This window comes from Chelonoidis abingdonii, chromosome 4 (assembly GCF_003597395.2).
Source record: "Chelonoidis abingdonii isolate Lonesome George chromosome 4, CheloAbing_2.0, whole genome shotgun sequence".
Lineage (NCBI taxonomy): Eukaryota > Metazoa > Chordata > Testudines > Testudinidae > Chelonoidis > Chelonoidis abingdonii.
The window spans coordinates 145,989-165,545 of NC_133772.1; the positions used below are offsets into that span (position 1 = coordinate 145,989).

At 60.3% G+C, this 19,557-nt stretch overlaps 1 protein-coding gene across 1 annotated transcript in view; it reads left to right on the plus strand.

Moving 5' to 3' along the window:
* CD19 (CD19 molecule) overlaps positions 1–19,557 on the plus strand; it is a 31,317-nt gene that overhangs the window by 6,825 nt on the left and 4,935 nt on the right. Inside the window, 11 exon segments of the mRNA XM_075064667.1 lie at positions 458–700; positions 1,724–2,020; positions 2,873–2,965; positions 3,475–3,523; positions 3,849–3,919; positions 5,117–5,224; positions 7,554–7,604; positions 7,800–7,865; positions 8,825–8,884; positions 11,312–11,371; positions 11,731–11,859. Of these exon segments, the coding sequence (XP_074920768.1) occupies positions 458–700; positions 1,724–2,020; positions 2,873–2,965; positions 3,475–3,523; positions 3,849–3,919; positions 5,117–5,224; positions 7,554–7,604; positions 7,800–7,865; positions 8,825–8,884; positions 11,312–11,371; positions 11,731–11,859 (1,227 nt within the window).

Below are 19,557 nucleotides of genomic sequence, written 5' to 3' on the forward strand. Positions count from 1 at the left end.
TCCATTCACAGCAGGCTGCAGCATGAGGTCTCAGCTACCTCACTCCCTACCCCTCCCTTTCCAGTTGGTGGTGGCCAAGGGAATGCTGGGAAATGTAGTTCTTTCTCTGCTCCAGGGCTGGCTCTCTAGGCAGGGAGCTAACCAAGGAACTACAGCTCCCAGGGCCCCCTGTTGGTTCTCAGCTCCCATGCTGGTTCCTTGCCGCCCCTGCAAATGGGCTGCCCCAAGCACGTGCTTGCTTTGCTGGTGCCTAGAGCCGCCCCTGCTTCGGGGTCCCTCCCCACTTATCTCATGGCAGGTCCTCTTGCCCCACCTCTCCTCCAGCTCATGTTTTCAGTTAGCCTCTGCTCCTCCAGCTCCAGGAGGAGGTAGGGGACCTGGGGGCTGATCCAGAGGGCAGAGACTGGGGTGGACACGGGGCTGGGCTGTGGTCTGAGCTCACTCTCATCCCTGCCAGGGGAGCACTACATCTCTGGGACCCACGGGGGGCAGGTCGTGCTCCCCTGTGCCGCAGGAAATGCCACTGCTGTGGACTGGTTCAGGGATGCAAACAACAGGACCTACCAGTTTGACCGCGCTGGCCCTCGGCACCGGCCCAACAGCAGTGCCCTGCTCATCGAGAGGCTGGAATCAGGGGATGCTGGGCAGTACCGATGTCAGGCCAGGAACCAGAACTGGACTGTGCACCTGCACCTGGGAGGTGAGGGACCCTGCTGTGCCCCCGAGTAGAGTTGCAGAAAACTGAACATCCTTGTCCCACCCCCTGCCCCCTCTCTGAAACCCCCAAACTCACTCCTTCCCCCCTCTCTCCATTGCTCGCTCTCCCTCACCCTCACCCACTCGCTCATTTTCACTGGGCTGGGACAGGGGGTTGAGGTGAAGGGAGGGTGAGGGTGAGGGCTGGGGGTGCAGGCTTTGGGGTGGGGCCAGGGATGAGGGGTTGGGGTGCAGGAGGGGCTCCAGGCTGGGAAGTCGGGCTGAGGGATTTGGAGTGGGAGGCGGCTCCAAACTGGGTCGTGGGTTGGGTGTGGGATGGGGTGAGGGCTCCAGCTAGGGGTTGGGCTCCAGGTGGGGTGAGAAATGAGGGGTCATGAGTGTGGGAGGGGGCTCAGGGCTGGGGCAGAGGGTTGGGGTGTGGCTCTGGGGGGGAGTTTGGGTGCAGGAGGGGGCTCAGGGCTGGGGCAGGGGGTTGGGGTGCGGGGGGGGTTTGGGGTGCAGGCTCCGGGTGGTGCTGACATTAAACAGCTCTGGGGAAGCAGATGGCATGTCCCTCCGGCTCCTAGGTGTACGGGACAGGGGGTCTGCATGCTGCCCGTGCCAGCAGGCACCGTCCCCACGGTTCCCATTGAACGCAGTTCCCAGCCAATGGGAGCTGTGGAGTTGGTGCTTGGGGTGGAGGTATCGCATGGAGCCCCCTTGGCCGCCCCTGCACCTTGGAGCCGAGGGACATTTTGCTGCTTCCTGGGAGCTGCATTAAGCTGGGCAGGGAGCCTGCCAGCCCCACACCAATCGGACTTTTAATGGCCAGGTCAGCGGTGCTGACCAGTGCTGCCAGGGTCCCTTTTCGGCCGGGCTTTCCAGTCAAAAACCGGACACCTGGCAACCCTAGTTCCTGCTGACACCCCGGCACCTCGATTGCCTCCTGCCCTCTGCTCCTGCCTTCCTGCCCTACAACCCCCCAGGCCCTTCCTGTCCCACCCCTGAGTGTCCCTGTCCCCCGCAGGGGAGCCGTCATTCTCGGTGCTGGCAGGGGACACAGCCCGTCTCCCCTGCAATGGCTCCATGCCGGGTGTCTGGGTCCAAGGCTCCCTGGCCTGGAAGCGGCTGGGCCCGGGGATCTCGTGGCAGCAGCTGGTGGAGCTGGCGGCTCGGCGCTACGGAACCTACAAGTTCCAGCTCGCCCTGGGCATGGGGGCAGCCCTGGTGCTGCCGGCAGTGACGCTCGACCAGGCTGGGACCTACCTCTGTGTCCGGGGCAACCACAGCCACGCCGTGGAGCTGGAGGTCACGGCCCGCACAGGTAGGGGGCAGAGTGGCCGGGGAGGGTCACGACCCGCACAGGTAGGGGGCAGAGTGATCAGGGGAAGGGGTCACAGCCCGCACAGGTAAGAGGCAGAGTGACCGGAGGGAGGGGTCACGGTCCACACAGGTAGGGGGCAGAGTGACCGAGGGGGAGGGGTCACGGCCCACACAGGTAGGGGGCAGAGTGACCTTGGGGGCTAGGGTGGGTAGTGGGGCAGGAGGGTGATGATGTCTGTGGCCAGGGGGTGGGGGCATTAGTGGGGGTGGGTACAGAGGGACAGTAGTGGGGGGGACACAGGGGGAATATGGGGGGTGAGGCCAGGCCCGTGACAATGTCTCTGGCCAGGAGGATGGTGGCATTAGTGAGGGTGGGTACAGAGAGACAGTAGCAGGGGGGACACAGGGGGGAAAGGGAGTGATTCAGGCCCGTGATGATGTCTCTGGCCAGGGGTGGGGGCATTAGTGGGGTGGGAAAACAGAGGGGGCAGTAGCAATGGGGACACAGGGGAGAAGTTGCGGGGGTGAGGCCAGGCCGTGACGATGTCTCTTGCCCAGGGTGGGGCTGTTAGTGGGGTGGGTACAGGGGACAGTAACAGGCGGATATAGGGAGGACATGTGGGCGGTAAGGCAGGCCTGTGATGATGTCTCTGCCCAGGAGGTGGGGATTAGGGGAGGGTGGGGCAGGGGCGTCAGCGGGGGAGATGTGGGGAGGACATGGGAGGGTGAGGCCAGGCCCATATGATGTCTCTGCACAAGGGGTGGGAGTATTAATGAGGGTGGATACAGGGGGGCAGTAGCAGGGGCGACACAGGGGGGATATGGCCAGGCCCATGACGATGTCTCTTCCCAGGAGGGTGGCAGCCCTGGATCGTGGGAGCAGCGGCATTTGGATACGTTGCTATTGGCCTGGCCTCCTTCTTTGGATACTACCAGATCCGCCGAGGTGAGTGGGGGGCTGGGACACCCCTAATCCTGACCCACGTCTCAGACCCTCCTTGCAGACCTTCCCCCAGCCCGCTCTGTGTGGTGGGATGGGTGGGTGTGACTAGGCTCAGCCCTCAGGGCTCTGGGGATGGGGTCCCCACTGTGGGGGGCGCTTTCCCCCTCAGATGGTACCTTCAGTTCTGGGGTGATGACCCTGGCTATAGGGAGGAGAGGTCGGGTAGGGGCAGAGTGGAACAGGTGCTGAGTGGGGTGGGAAGTGCTGGGTGGGGCAGGGGGGGCTGGCTGGGTGCTAGAGGGGAGCTGGGTGGGCGGGATGGGGGGGCTGGCTGGGTGCTGGAGGGTGCTGCATAAGGTGTGGCAAGTGACTCGTCGGGGGGAGAGGTGCTGAGTGAGGTGGCTGGATGGGAGAGGAGCACTGGGTACTGGGGGAAATGGGGGAGTGTCTTGGGGTCAGGGAGGGCTGGCCCCCCTGAGCCCCCCTCACCGCCCTGTGCTGTCCGATTCCAGCCCTGCAGACCAGGAGGAGGAGGAACCGCCTGATGGATCCAGCCAGGAGGTGACCTGGGTGGGGAGAACTTGCTACCTGGGCTGGGGAGGGGGGTCTGTGCCTCGGGTGGGATGGGGGTATCTCTGGGAGCTGGAAGGGGGATCTGTGTGGGCTGTGGAGAGGGGGCTGCTGGAAGCAGGAGGGTCCCTGGCTGGGTGGGAGACTCTGGGGTGTTGGCAGCCGGGCACAGGATGTCTCTGACCCACACGGTGTCTGTGGGGTCTCTGGGAGCGGTGGGGGGCAGGGTGGGCCAGGGTTTCTGCCTGGCAGTGGCAGGGGTGTGTGTGTAGAGTTTGTGATTCTGATTTCCTGGTGATGATTACTCCATTTCCAGGTTTTTCAAGGTGACTGGGAATGGGGCTCACACCCCTTACGGGAATGTCCTGCCCCTTGCAGACACTACTGGTGAGTGCCCCCTTTTACCCAGCCCCCACAGCCCCCAACAGCCACTGCCCCCAACACCTTCTATCCAGCTCCCCCAGCCCCCCAACAGCCATTGCCCCCCAGTACCTTCTGTCCAGCCCCTCAGCCCCCTAAAGCCACTGCCCCCCAGCACCTTCTACCCAGCACCCCCAGCCCTTGCCCCCCACAAGAACATCCTGCCCCCCGCTGACACCCTCAGTGTGTGGTCCCTGCCTCCACTGGGTCCCCCAACACCCAGACAGCTCCTTTTGCCCCCCAACACACACCCTGCCTGCCACAAGAACAGTCTGCCCCTACAAACACAGCTCGTGACTGTCCCCCACACCCCATTGCCCCCCTGCTTCCCCACCCTCTACAGGAACAGCCTGCCCCCCAGATAAGTGCCCCCCCTCTATTTTCATAGGGATCAAGGCCCAAAGAGCCTATTGGATCAGCCTAACCCCTTGAGGTTCACAGCCCATTGTAACCCCGCCATATGGACCCGTTGCACTGAAGTGGTTTAGTCCCAAGGAGAATGAGCTGTTGTGGCCCCAGGCAGAGAACAGGGGAGCCTGGGGTGCCCCCAGCGCCTGCAGCAGCCCACAGCCCCCCCAGTGTCCCAGCCAATCTGACCTGGGGAAAGAATCCTTCCTGACCCTGCAAAGGACCATGAGCATGTCTCTGAGCACGGGAGCCAGCCCCACCAGCCAAGTGCGGAGAGGGGTCTCTGACCCCCCTCAGAGTCTGCCCGCCTGCCTGGTGTCACCTCCCCAGCGCGGCCGGTCCCTGGTGCTTCACAGGAAGGGGAAAATGAAACTGGGAATCCAGCCAGCCAAAGGGGGGGCAAATTCCTTCCTGACCCTGCAAGTGACAGGCCACAGCCCTGAAGCATGTGACTGGATCATAGGCATTGTCTTAATGCAGAGACCCTCTCTCCTTGTGTACCCTCACTCCAGTCACCCAGGGGGCTGTGTCCCCATAGTCGGCCCAGGGAGGGGCATGCTGATGCCCTGCTTCTTTCCAGCTCCAGGGCTTGTGGGGCTCGACCCCAGGGATAGCCAGTTGCCACATCTGTCTGCACTGACTCCCCTCCCCTGGCTCCCGCCCAGGACAGCTGGTGTGACGCCCCCTGCCCATGCTGCCCTTCCCTCACTGTGCGTCTTCTGGGGGCCCCGCTCTGACCCTGCCCCCTGTTCCCAGATGTCAGGCAGACAAATGCAGTGCCCTATGAGAACGTGGCACAGGATGCAAGAGGGCAGGGGAGGCCACTGCCTGCAGAGGGGCCCATCAGTACTGTTGAATCAGAGGGTGAGTATCAGAACTCCCCTGAGGTGACCCCAACCCAGCTCTCCAAGCACTGCAGCAGTGGGATGCAGAGAGGGGGCAGAGGAACAGACTGGGAGGATGGGAGTGATAGGGGGCACATATTGGGGTGGGATGTGTGACGGGGTTCCCGTGGTCCTCTCCCTAGCCTGGGCTGTCTCTTGCAATGCCTAGCTAGTGACCAGCAGCAACCCCTCCAGGCGCTGTGATCACTCAGCATGACTGCATGTGGAGCCCCACACCCAGCTAGATTGTATGACTGCTCCCAGAGCCACTCATGACTGCTCCCAGAGAAAGGCACCAGCCAGATCCCCCCAGCTCCCAGCACTGTGCCTCAGGAATGTACCGTCTTGCCCTGCTCAAGACGAGCAGTGCAACTTTATTAATTGGTTCCCCACTTCATCAGTGGAAAGTGGACATACACCAGCCTTTGTAAACCTGAGCACATTTACCAAACCCTTCACACAAACTGACTGGTAAAGATAAACAGTTAAACAAGTGTATTGACTACAAAAGAGAGATTTTAAGTGATATTAAGTGATAGGCAAAAAGTCAGAGCTAGTTACCAAAAGAAATAAAATATAAGCCTGCAGTCTAACCTCTCAACCCTATTAGACTGGGCAACAACTAGATTACACAGTTTTTCTCACCCCCCTGGATATTGCAGTTCCTAGTACACAGATTTCTCTCTGGAAGCCTGGCCCAGTCCCCTCAGTTGGAGTCTTCAGAGTGTCCTTGTTGCTTGCAGCGTAGGTGGGGGGAGGAGAAAGGCCCAGCGAGGGGCCCCTGTATCTGTTTTATACCCTCAGTCCCATGTGCTTGTGTCATGGAGTCCCCGGGCGATGCTCTGGAACTGCTCCCCACAAAGCCAGGCAGGACTTTGGGGAGCCTCCTCTCCCTGGGAGCAGACTGTCTGCAGGGCAAGAAGCTCACATGGCTTCACCTCCTGGGTCTGACCTTGGAGCATTCAGCAGCCTCTGCCCCTCCGTGCACTTCCCACAGTGAGTCCGCCCAGGTGAGGTCCTGGGGAAGCCACAGGGTCCTGCACCCCCACTTTGCAGTCAGACGTGACTCTCAGCCAGCCAGGAACACAGAGGTTTATTAGATGACAGGAACAGGGTCTAAAACAGAGCTTGTAGATACAGTGAACCAGACCCCTCGGCTGGGTCCATTCTGGGGTCCAGTGAGCCAGACCCGCACGTCTGCCCTCACTTCCCATCGCCAGACAGCTCCAAACTGAAGCCCCCTCCAGCTGCTCCTTCTCTGCTGAGCTCCTTTCCTGGGCCAGGAGGTCACCTGACCTTCTTGTTCTCCCCCACCTTTAGCATCCTCTTACAGGGGGGAAGGGCCTGGCCATTAGTTGTCAGGAGACAGAGTGTTGGCCAGAAACTGAGGAACCCACACAGAATTGCGGGGGTTGGACTAAATACCTCCTGAGGTCCCTTCCAACCCTGATTTTCTATGAAATGTATTCAGAGGAAACATTAAGAACAGCCCCACTTTGTCACATCTTGGAACACACAAGTCCAGGCCTTTCTGGGGCGTTGCTGAGTCCCCAGGTCAGGCTGAGCTGTTCCCCCGGTGGGGCCTCATGCAGGGGAGTCTTTGCATCCTAGCCCCCTTGCTGGACAATGGCTGGTAATGGTTGTTCGACACCCACCCAGGCATCGGTTACTTTCCTTGCTGTTGCCTCTGGGGGAGCTGATACCTGGGCGATTCCCCAACTTACAGCATCTTTCAGTGCCAACCACATAACACAATCTCATAACTTCACATGCACTAAAGACACACATCTGTGGATAGAGAAATGACTCTCAGCAGATCATAACCTTTCCCCGGTACATTACAAGGCGCTTTCTGTGTGAGATCACCAGTATATACAAATGAGGAGTATGGGGATTCCAGGACACTCCCCCAAGGTAGAGAATGTCACAGGTGTGATGGGGATACAGCCAGATGAGGGGTGGGTGGTACTGAGGGGGCAGGGGTACATAGTGGGGAAAAGGGGGGGTAATGGGGGCCCAGACGGGATGGGGGGCAGCAATGGGGGCCAACCACAGGCAGGAAGAGCCAGGAAGGGGGTTCATGAGCCACAAAATGGGGTGATGGCCAGTCAGGGGAAGTGATTGGCGTGGGGTACAGTGGGTGGGAGGGGCAGGGGGACTACAGAGAGAGATGGAGGAGGGGATACTTGCCCCCCCCCGCCCCCCCAGAGGGCCCTATGGAGCAAGAGATGCAGCTCAGCACAGGGAGGGACCTGAGTAAAGGGGACTAGGGGGCGCAAGACCCACATTGACACCCCCTCTCCCCATAGATGAGGAGGAGTATGAGCACCCGGACAGTGAGGAAGAACCAGCACCCGAGGGTGAGTGGGGGGCAGGAGAGGCGGGGATCTGGGGTTAAAGAGGGGTGTTGGGGCATGACAGGGCAGCGATAGGGTGGAGAGGGTGCTGGGAGGGACAGGATAGGGGGCATGGGAAAGGGTGATGGAAGGGGCCGGGCTGCCCCCCCAGGGCCATTGTTTGGGGTCACCTGTTCTGTTTTTCTCTCTTGGCTCCAGATGGCGATGGCTATGAAAACACCAATGGGGACATGAAATTGTGTATGGGGGACAAGGGGTTCAGCGGTAACAGCCCCCCCAAAACCACTCCCAGCTCCCCCACTCTTACCCTGCACCACCCACTGCACAGGGGATGAGAGGGGACTGACCTCCCTGAGCCCGCCAGTCCCTGCCCTGGGGCCAGATGGGAGCCGGTGCCTCCTGGAGAATGGGCCCCTATCCCATGCCCCATCCCCTGAGCCAGCCAATCCCTGCCCTGGGGCCGGAGGGGAGATGACGCCCCCTAGAGGGGAAAGGCCCCATATCCCATTCCCCGACCCCCAGAGCCAGCCAATCCCTGCCCTGGGGCCGGATGGGAGACGGTGCCCCCTAGATGGGAGAGGCCCCATATCCCATTCCCCGACCCCCAAAGCCAGCCAATCCCTGCCCTGGGGCCGGATGGGAGACGGCGCCCCCTAGAGGGGAAAGGCCCCATATCCCATTCCCCGACCCCCAAAGCCAGCCAATCCCTGCCCTGGGGCCAGATGGGAGACGGCACCCCCTAGAGGGGAAAGGCTCCATATCCCATTCCCCGACCCCCAGAGCCAGCCAATCCTGCCCTGGGGCCAGATGGGAGACGGTGCTCCCTAGAGGGGAAAGGCTCCATATCCTATTCCCCGACCCCCATAGCCAGCCAATCCCTGCCCTGGGGCTGGATGGGAGACGGCGCCCCCTAGATGGGAGAGGCCCCATATCCCATTCCCTGACCCCCAGAGCCAGCCAATCCTGCCCTGGGGCCAGATGGGAGACGGTGCTCCCTAGAGGGGAAAGGCTCCATATCCTATTCCCCGACCCCCATAGCCAGCCAATCCCTGCCCTGGGGCTGGATGGGAGACGGCGCCCCCTAGATGGGAGAGGCCCCATATCCCATTCCCTGACCCCCAGAGCCAGCCAATCCTGCCCTGGGGCCAGATGGGAGACGGTGCTCCCTAGAGGGGAGAGGCCCCGTGTCCCATTCCCCTGACGCCCTCCTGTCCTTCCCCCAGATGGCGCCTGCTACGAGAACAGTCTGGAGGAGAACAGAGCAGGAGGCAACTGGGCTTCAGGTAATGGGGGACTTGGATGGGGGGCAGGGCTGAGAGTGGGGTTGTGGGTGGGGAAGGGGGGGCAGGGCTGAAAGCAGGGTCCTGGCTGGGGAATGAGGGGGGCAGATCTGAGAGGGGATCCTGGCTGGGGCAGGGGGGGCAGGGCTGAGAGCGGGGTCCTGAGTGGGGAATGGAGGGGCAGACCTGAGAGTGGGGTCGTGGGTGGGGAAGGGGGCGGGGCAGGGCTTAGAGTGGGGTCCTGGCTGGGGAATGGGGGGCAGGGCTGACAGTGGGGTCCTGAGTGGGGAATGGAGGGGCAGGGCTGACAGTGGGGTCCTGGCTGGGGAAGAGGGGGCAGGGCTGAGAGCGGGGTCCTGAGTGGGGAATGGTGGAGCAGGGCTGAGAGCGGGGTCCTGGCTGGGGAATGGGGGGGGGGCAGGGCTGAGAGTTGGGTCCTGGCTGGGGAATGGGGGGCAGGGCTGAGAGCAGGATCTTGGGGCGGGGAGGGCTGAGGCTGTGGTGTGGCCCTAGGCGGCAGATTTGTATAATTTTTGGTGGTGCCCAAAATGGTGGTGCCCCCCCACTCCTGCCCTGTAAGCCAATATAAAATGAAGCTACAATGCGTTGGCACCACAAGATTACAAGGGTCAATTAAAAGTGTAAAGTCAGAAGCAGCACTTGCTTGCTTCAATATACGGTATTATATTTTGTTGCAGCTGTTGCAACAAAGTGGAAATGTTCTTAATGTTTTCTCTGAATACTGTGTGGGTACCTCAGTTTCCCCTGCAAGGTGCGCACTGAAGGTGTTGGGGACAAAGAGATCAGGTGGCCTCCTTGTTCGGAAGAGACACAAAGGCCAAAGGAGGGAGTGTCAGTTTGGAGCTGGCTGGGGAAATGGGGAGAAGCCCAGAATTTGGGTCTAGGCTCCCCACCCTCCAAGATGGATCTGACTGAGGGGTCCTGTTTTCCGTACCTACAAGCTCTGTTTAGACTGTGATCCTGTCGTCTAATAAACCACCTGTTTTACTGGCTGGCTGAGAGTCACGTCTGACTGCAGAGTTGGGGTGCAGGGACCTGTGGTTGCCCCAGGACCTGCCTGGGCAGACTCGCTGCAGAAAGCGCACAGTGTGGAAGGGCATGCTGAATGCTCCGAGGTCAGACCCAGGAAGGTGTAAGCTTCTTGCCCTGCATGCTCAGAGAGAGGAGGCTCCCCTAGATTCCTGACTGGCTTTGTATGGAGTAGTTCCAAAGCATCCCAGCATCCTCTTCCACACCATGCGCTTCTCGGAAGTCTGCACAGGCACTGAAGGCCACCTGATCTCTTTGTTCTCCAACACCTTCAGTTGGCACCTTGCAGGAGAGTGGCCCAGGCCATCAGTTGCCAGGAGACAGGGTCTCGGCCATTCTCTGTGCAGATGGCATCACACTGGCCCTCTAGGGCTCTACAACAATCACACACCCTTATCCCACCATCTAGATCCTTGAGAAATGCTTAGGGGAAACTGAGGCACCCACACAGTATTCAGAGAAAACATTAAGAACATTCCCACTTTGTAACACCTGTATACGACTAGTTATATACTTTAAGAGGTGTAAGATAATCAAATATTGTGCTAAACACAGTGATACTCCAAACTGACCACCAAATTTAAGTTGCACGTTTTTCCCCTCAAATAAGGGCTCTGGGATGGGGCTGGGGATGAGGGGTTCACAGTGCAGGAGGGTGCTCAGGGTTGGGGTGCTTGGGGCACAGGCTCTGGGGTGGGACAGGGCTGGGGATAAGGAACTTGGGGTGCAGACAGGCTTCCCCAGGGCTAGGGCGAGAGGACTCCTCCCCCCCGGCACTGGCAGCAGCAAGCTCCAGGGAAGGGACCTCTCCTCTTCCCCCACCCCCCCCGCGCCTGGCAGCACACTCACTCTGCACGACGGTCACTGCACATGCTCCTAAGGACTCTCTCAGGTCCAGAAAGCCCATTCGCCTCCCCTGTGGTGGGTACTGGGGGCAGGGGGGAGACAGCTCTCAAGCCCATGTGTGCCTCCTTCCCCGTCCTCTCTCCCTCTTCCCCTCCCCCGGTGCTCCAAGAGGCTGCCGGCTGCTGATCTCTGTAGCCTTAGGCAGAAGCAGCACAAGCAAGGGAGAGACGCACCAGCTGGTTTTCTTTCAGGCAGGGAAGCTCCGAGGCGGGGGCGGGGGCAGGGCCCGCTCCAGGCAGGGCCAGGTGAGAAACCAGCTCCAAATGGTGGAGCGCAGCCCCCAGCCTTGAATATTCCTGGTGCTCAAGCACCTTGAGCCCATATAACCTGCCGCCCCTGGGTGTGGCGGGGGGCAGAGCTGAGTGTGGAGTTTCGGGGGGTCTCCCCTGGGCTGACGGAGCCCCCTGCCCTGCACCCCCAGTTCCACAGCTTTCCCCCGTATCTCTTACTGGTCTCCCTCATCCCGGTCCCCAGATGCTGCCCACTACACAAATGCTCGCCAGAGCCCCGGGGCCGAAGACCAGGTCTCTGAAGGTAACAGTGTGCGGTGCTGGCAGGGGGCTGCCCGGAGGTCACACCCTGCTCCCAGGCATCCCCCAGGGTGGGAGGGCCCATCACCCCAGGGTTTAGGGGTGGGTGGGGATCTGCGCACCCAGGGCAATGGTTTCCCAGGTTTGTCCAGAGCATCACCCTGATAACAACACCCCTGCAACCATTCATCACCCTGGTAACGGCTCCCCTGGTGACACTGGCCTATGGCCCCGGTAACGAGATCCCTGGTAACTCCAGGCAGCCGAGAGGCTTGCCCCAGTAGGGTGCCCCAGCCCCACAGCCCATCGGAGGGGAGCAGGCGCAGGCTGCTGCTGACAGGGATCTGCCCCCCATGTTGGCAGACAGCGAGTGTTACGAGAACACGGAGGAGGACAGCGCCCCACTGAGCCCTGGAGCTGTGCGGCTCGTAGCAGGTGATGGGCTCAGGGATGGTAGGGGGCTTGGGATCATTCTTCCACCCCAGGATCTGTGTATGTCTGGGATCCCAGGGGGCCTATAGGGGGCACTATGTGTGTGTGGATCCTGGAGTGCCTGTAGGGGGTGCTGTGTGTGGAGCTCCTGGTGCCTGTAGGGGGCGCTGTGTGTGTGTGTGTGTGTGTGTGTGATGGAGTGTAGGGAAGTCAGGGCCCTGCACCCCTCTTCCTGAGATTGACCCTGACTCTCAGCCAGCCAGTAACACAGCAGGTTTATTAGACGACAGGAACACAGTCCCAAGCAGGGCTTGTAGGTACAACCAGGACCCTTCAACCAAGTCCTTCTGGGGATTCAGGGAGCTTAGACCCCAGCCACATCTAGATCTTGAGAAATGCTTAGGGAACTGAGGGCACCCACACTGTATTCAGAGAAAACATTAAGAACATTCCACTTTGTAACACCTGTATACGACTAGTATATACTTAAGAGGTGTAAGATAATCAAATATTGTGCTAACACAGTGATACTCCAAACTGACCACCAAATTTAGTTGCACGTTTTCCCTCAAATAAGGGCTCTGGATGGGGCTGGGGATGAGGGGTTCACAGTGCAGGAGGGTGCTCAGGTTGGGTGCTTGGGCACAGGCTCTGGGGTGGGACAGGGCTGGGAAAGAACTTGGGGTGCAGACAGGCTTCCCCAGGCTAGGCGAGAGACCTCTCCCCCCGGCACTGGCAGCAGCAAGCTCCAGGAAGGAGCCCTCTCCTCCACCCCCCCGCGCCGGCAGCACACTCACTCTGCACGACGGTCACTGCACATGCTCCTAAGACTCTCTCAGGTCCAGAAAGCCCATTCGCTCCCTGTGGTGGGTATGGGGCAGGGGGAGACAGCTCTCAAGCCATGTGGCTCCTTTCCCCTCCTCTCTCCCTCTTCCCACTCCCGTGCTCCAAGAGGCTGCCGGCTGCTGATCTCTGTAGCCTTAGGAGAAGCAGCACAAGCAAGGGAGAGACCGACCAGCTGGTTTTCTTCAGGCAGGGAAGCTCCGAGGCGGGCGGGGCAGGCCCGCTCCAGGCAGGGCCAGGTGAGAAACCAGCTCTAAATGTGGAGCGAGCCCCCACCTGAAATTCCTGTGCTAAGCACCTTAGCCATATAACCTGCCGCCTGGGTGTGGCGGGGGCAGCTGAGTGTGGAGTTTCGGGGGGTCTCCCTGGGCTGACGGAGCCCCCTGCCCTGCACCGCAGTTCCACAGCTTTCCCCGTTCTCTATGGTTTCCTCTGCCCTCATCCGCCAGATCTGCCACTCACAAATGCTCGCCAGAGCCCGGGTCGAAGACCAGGTCTTGCTGGAAGTGTAACAGTGTGTGGGCGTCTGAGCAGGGTCCGTGAAGACACACCGCTTCCAGCATCCCCGGTGGGAGGGTCAGCACCCAGTTTAGGGTGTGGGATCTGCGCACCCAGGGCAATGTTTCCAGGTTTGTCCAGAGCATCACCCTGATCACAACACCCCTGCAAATCATCCCTGTAACGGCTCCCCTGGTGACACTGGCCTATGGCCCCTGGTAACGAGTCCTTGGTAACCAGGCAGCGAGATGGCTTGCCCAGTAGGGTGCCCAGCCCACACCATCGAGGGGAGCAGGCGCAGGCTGCTGCTGACAGGATCTGCCCCATGTTGGAGAGCAGAGATGTTACGCAGAACACGAGGAGGACAGCGCCTAGCTGACCTGGAGCTGTGCGCGGCTCGTAGCAGGTGATGGGCTCAGGGATGGTAGGGTGGCTTGGATCATTCTTCCACCCCAGGATCTGTGTTTATGCTTCTGGCATCACCAGGGGGCAATAGGGGGCACTATTGTTGTGATCCTGGAGTGCGTGTAGGGGATGCTGTGTGTGGAGCTCCTGGTGCTGTAGGGCGCTAGTGTGTGTGTGTGTCGTGGGTGTGGAGGAGTGTAGCGGAAGCAGGCCCGGCACCCCTTCCTGAATTTACCCGCTTGACTCTCAGCCAGCCAGTAACACAGCAGTGATGTTATCTGACGACCAGGAAACACAGGCCACAGCCAGGCTTGTAGGTACACACCAGACCCTTTCAACCAAGTCCTTCTGGGGTTCAGGGAGCTAGACCCGCTTGGGGTTCCATGCGTTGCACCCCCCAGCCTGAAACTGAAAACAAAACTTCCTCCAGCAGCTTCTCCCCTCTCCCACTGCTCCTCCTGCCGTTGTCAGTTTCTCCAGGGCAGGTGTTGCTTTCTCCAACCCCTCTCCTGCTCAGGTTACAGCTCAGGAGCTCCTGCAAGCGAGTGCCCATCTCCAATGTAACTCCCCTGCGCACATTCCCACATCCATGCCCCTCCCTGCTCCGTCACAGTGTGTGGATCCCAAGGTACTGTAGGGCGGTGCTCTGTGTGTATGTCTGGATCACGGGTCCCAGTGGGAGCATGTGTGTGTGTTATCCTGGGGTGCCCGTAGGGTCTGTGTGTTTAGCCTGGGGTGCCTTTAGAAGTGCTTGTGTGTATGTGTGTATCCCGGGTGCCTGTAGGGGGCACTGTGTGTATGTAGTGTGGATCCCAGGGTGCCTGTGGGGCACTGGTGTGTCTGTATCCTGGGGTGCCTGTAGGAGTGCCTGTGTGGTGTATCTGGATGCCTGTAGGGGGTGCTGTGTGTGTGTGGGGGGATCCCAGGTGTCTGTAGGGGTGCTGTATGTGGGGGTAAATTCCGGTGCCTGTAGGTTATCTCTGCTAACTTGGAGCAGTGGACCCCCCGTTTTGGGTGCCCTTGTGTTTTGGTCCGTTGCGCCTAGTCATGGTATTATCTCCCTCTGCCCCTTGCGTGCCCGCCTCGCAGTTGTGGGCTGAGGGCCTTCCTCCACGGAGCGAGTGGCTGGTTTATCATCTCCCCCCCACCAGCCACCTGATTTGACAGCATGCGCAGGCTGAGCTGTGGGTCTCGTCATGTTGAACTGGGCATTGTATTCCCGTGCTCAACATTTCTGCCGAGTTTGGCCAGATGCCCGGTTTGAGTAGTTACCTGTGCTGTACCTCACCTTGGGCAGGGAACTTTGGCCAGCTCAAAGGACAGTGCAGCAGTCTATACATCTTTGGGCCGCTAGGTGTCAGTGGCCTGGTTTTTCCTTTGCCTGTAGGAGCGACGTTGAGCACTGCGTACTCTGTGGTGCTAAGTTTGCAGGCCACTTATGGGTTACATGGTGGGGCTGTTTACGGACAGTGTGAGCAGCTCCGCCCCCTATTGATTTACTACCAGAGTGTGGCGGCGTGTAGAGAGGGGTCTTTTAGCGTTCCGCCTTCTTTATGAATGTTGAATTTGGTTGGTGACTCTTTTCTCCCTTAGCCCCAGTGGGTTAAGATGTTGACCCCTTGTGTATACTGCAAAGCTGTCCGGAGTCATCTGTAAACAGTGTATACTCACTTTGACTTTTCTGGGTTTTCTGGCTTTTTTCCTTCCAACTAGTTTGGTCTTTCAAACCTCTCAGTATCCCTACCCCCGGTTCCTTATAGTGAGGGAGGGTGATATCCTGGCCAGAGCCTCCCTTGAGCGCCCAGCCTTCGGGGGGGTCCTAACGCCCACCTTGGCGAAAACCTCGCTGTGCTTTTGTTTGGGTGTGTGGTTTGTCCGCCGTGCCTCGCATTCTACCCACGAAAGTCTTACAGGGTCGCACTTTTTTTGGGTTGTGGTTGCTCCCTTTTGTTGTAATCCTGGCAGGCTGGTCCTGTCTCATGCTCGGTGTGCTAGAGGCGTTGCCATTTCCTTGAAGTTGCTCTTATGTTTCAAGCCGGGAGTGCGCTCTGCCAGTATGGCGTGTGCCGGTGAGTGGATATCCTAGTGTGCTCTTTCGGGAGATGTAGTATGTCTGTGCATACTGTCCTGCTGCCTTGCTGTGACGATGGATATTGATTTGAGGGTGCTCGGGGCTCGTGTCTCTGTGCTGTGTTCAGTATCTAGCTGTGCCTGTCTTGTCACGGGGGGGGCGCTGTGTGTGTGTGTGTGTGTGTGTGTGATGGAGTGTAGGGAAGTCAGGGCCCTGCACCCCTCTTCCTGAGATTGACCCTGACTCTCAGCCAGCCAGTAACACAGCAGGTTTATTAGACGACAGGAACACAGTCCCAAGCAGGGCTTGTAGGTACAACCAGGACCCTTCAACCAAGTCCTTCTGGGGATTCAGGGAGCTTAGACCCCAGCTTGGGGTTCCATGCGTTGCACCCCCCAGCCTAAAACTGAAAACAAAACTTCCTCCAGCAGCTCTCTCCCCCCTCCCCACTGCTCCTCCTCCCTTTGTTCAGTCTCCAGGGCAGGTGTTGCTTCTCCCAACCCCTCTCCTGGCTCAGGTTACAGCTCAGGGAGCTTCCTGCAAGGGAAGTGCCCCATCTCCAATGTAACTCCCCTGCAACATTCCCACATCCATCCGCCCCTCCCCCTGCTCCGTCACAGTGTGTGGATCCCAAGGTGCCTGTAGGGGGTGCTCTGTGTGTATGTGTGGATCACGGGGTCCCAGTAGGGAGCAGTGTGTGTGTGTATCCTGGGGTGCCCGTAGGGGGCTCTGTGTGTTTAGCCTGGGGTGCCTGTAGGAAGTGCTTTGTGTGTATGTGTGTATCCCGGAGTGCCTGTAGGGGGCACTGTGTGTATGTGTGTGGATCCCAGGGTGCCTGTAGGGGGCACTGTGTGTCTGTATCCTGGGGTGCCTGTAGGGAGTGCTGTGTGTGTGTATCTGGGATGCCTGTAGGGGGGGTGCTGTGTGTGTGTGGGGGGGATCCCAGGGTGTCTGTAGGGGGTGCTGTGTGTGGGGGTAAATCCCGGGGTGCCTGTAGGGGGCAATGTGTGAGTGTGGATCCCAGGATGCCTGTAGGGGGGAGCTGTGTGTGTGTGTGTGTATCCCGGGGTACCTGGAGGGGGCACTGTGTGTGTGTGTATATATCCCGGGGTGCCTGTAGGGGGAGCTATCTGTGTGTGTGTGTATCCCAGGGTGCCTGTAGGGGGGCACTGTGTGTGTGGGGGGGTGGATCCTGGGGTGCCTGTAGGGGGCACTGTGTGTCTTTGTGTGTGGGCGGGAGGATCCCAGGGTGCCTGTAAGGGGCGCTGTGTGTGTGTGTGTGTATCCTGGGGTGCCTGTAGGGGGCACTGTGTGAGGGGGGAGGGGGATCCCGGGGTGCCTCTGGGGGGCGCCGTGTGTGTGTATCCCAGGGTGCCTGTAGGGGGTGCTCTGTGTGTGTATGTGGATCCAGGGGTGCCTGTAGGGGGCGGGGTGTGTGTGTGTGTGTGTGTGTATCCCAGGGTGCCTGTAGGGGGCACTGTGTGTGTGTGTGAGGAGGGGGATCCCAGGGTGCCTGTAAGGGGCGCTATGTGTGTGTGTGTGTGGATCCCGGGGTGCCTTTAGGGGGCACTGTGTGTGTTTGTGTGGGGGGTGGGGAGGAGGATCCCGGGGTGCCTGTAGAGGGCAGTAGGGGGAGGGGAATCCCAGGGTGCCTGTAGGGGGCGCTATGTGTGTGTGTGTGTATCCCAGGGTGCCTGTAGGGGGTGCTGTGTGTGTGTGTGTGGATTCTGGGGTGCCTGTAGGGGGCGCTGTGTGTGTGTGTGTGAGGAGGGGGATCCCAGGGTGCCTGTAAGGGGCGCTATGTGTGTGTGTGTGTGTGGATCCCGGGGTGCCTTTAGGGGGCACTGTGTGTGTGGATCCCAGGGTGCCTGTAGGGGGCACTGTGTGGGGGGGAGGGGGGATCCCAGGGTGCCTGTAGGGGGCGCTATGTGTGTGTGTGTGGATCCTGGGGTGCCTGTAGGGGGCGCTGTGTGTGTGGATCCCGGGGTGCCTATAGGGAACGCTCTGTGTGTGTGTGTGGATCCTGGGGTGCCTGTAGGGGGCGCTGTGTGTGTGTGTGTGTATGTGGATCCTGGGGTGTCTGTAGGGGGCGCTGTGTGTGTGCCGCTCCACGCTCCCACCTTCGCCCGAGCGCGCGCGCCGCGCTCCATGTGTGATCAGAGCCCAGCTCGGCACATCCATGCTCTTCGTGACGGGAGCCGATGGAGATGCAAATCGGCGGATCTGGCGGGACGGCAAGCCGGGGCTTCACTGGGCGGCGAGTGGTCCTGTGCGCCCCCCGATTGGCGAGCCTCGATCCACCCCCCATCCTTCCAGCCTGGCGCCGAGATGTGAGACGGACCTGAGACCCTCTCAGTCCTTCTTCTGCCGGGCCTCGCCTTGCACTCCTGCCTGGGGGGGCGAAAACGTCTTGGGGTGGTGCATCAGGAGAGAGGCTTCTGGGGTGCGCCTGGCCAGCCTACTTACCCAAGGTCTGAGGATGTCCTGCCTGCCGTGCGCTAGTGGGTCACCCCAGGCTAGGGCCTGGTAAGTAGTGGGTTGGACCCCAGGATTTCAGGACGCCGGCTTTGGGCGATTCGGGAGCGGGTCTTGAGTGTACCCAGGGAGGGGGGATTGGCGCATTGGCGGGTGATGAGCTAGGTGTCGTTGGATGGGGGTCTCTCGGCGACTTAGTTAGGGGTCCCCTGGATGCGATAGGACGCAGGAGGGACTGGAAGGCTGTGTGGGGTATTGAGAGTGATCCCTCCTGGAGGATGTGTCCAGGGACGCCAGGGAGGGTCGAGAGCCTCCGAGGGGGGGTGTTCGTGGAGAAATTGGTCATGTGGGTTGTTGGACTCTGGAACGGCTATGGAGGGGGCTTGTGGGGGGCTCACGTGCTGGGGCAATCATGTTCAGCTGACCTGAGTGGAGTATTATGTGTCTGTTGCCCTGCGGAGCTCAGCCTGTCGCTCTTGGCCTGCGGTCCCGGAGGTAGCTGAGCTATTGGGTGTTGACGCTCGGAGGGCAGAGGGGCTGGCAATTTGTACAGGGTGTGCCTAATCTCTGGCGCGATCTTGCATTCATTCAGTCCATTGAGGGAGCCTTGCGGGGTGAACCAAGGGGGCATCAGGAAAGTCTGGGACCCTCACCCCCGCCCTCCCGGAGGGGTGAGCTACATAAGCCGCGCTCTCTGACCAGCCCAGTAACCCGTCGCTTGTGTCCGTCCTGCCGATCCGCTCCGGCTCCTCACACGCACCAGCAGCAGCGATTTCCGTCGGGTCTGGGGGTAGTGCACTCTAGCACTGGGTCAGGCTCACACAGCTGGGCGCTCTTCCCTATAGGCACCCGGAAGGATCAGGGCATACACGCGGTTCCCCGTCTACGAAGCACCCGGTTCCCACAGCACAACACCGTGCCCCTACAAGCACCCGGGATCCACAACACACACAGTGCCCCTACAGCACCCTGGGATCCTCTCTTCCTCACATCACGCACACATCACACAGCGCCGGGCCCCTAAGGCAGCCGGCCGGAGAGATCCACACCACAGCGCCCCACAGCGACCCGGGATGCCACACACACACACCAGCGTCCCTACATGACACTCCCAGGATCAGCACACGACACAGCACCAGTTCCCTACAGGCACCCGGGCTCACCACACACCACCACAGCGTTCCCCTATAGGCACCCGGGATCCACCACGACATCCCCATAGCTCCCCCTTACAGGCACGCCTGGATCCCCCCTCTCCCCCCCACCATCGTCGTGCCCCCCTACAGACAGTCCGTGAGTCCTCTTCTCCTTCCCAGTTCGCTCCCACCACACCGAAGGCCACCACATTGTGCCCCGCCTACCAGGCACCTGGGATCCCCCTCCCCGGCCAACACAGTGCCCCCTGACTAAGCAACTCCCGGATCCAGCACAACATTGTGCCCCTGACAGCCCCGAGATCCGCACTG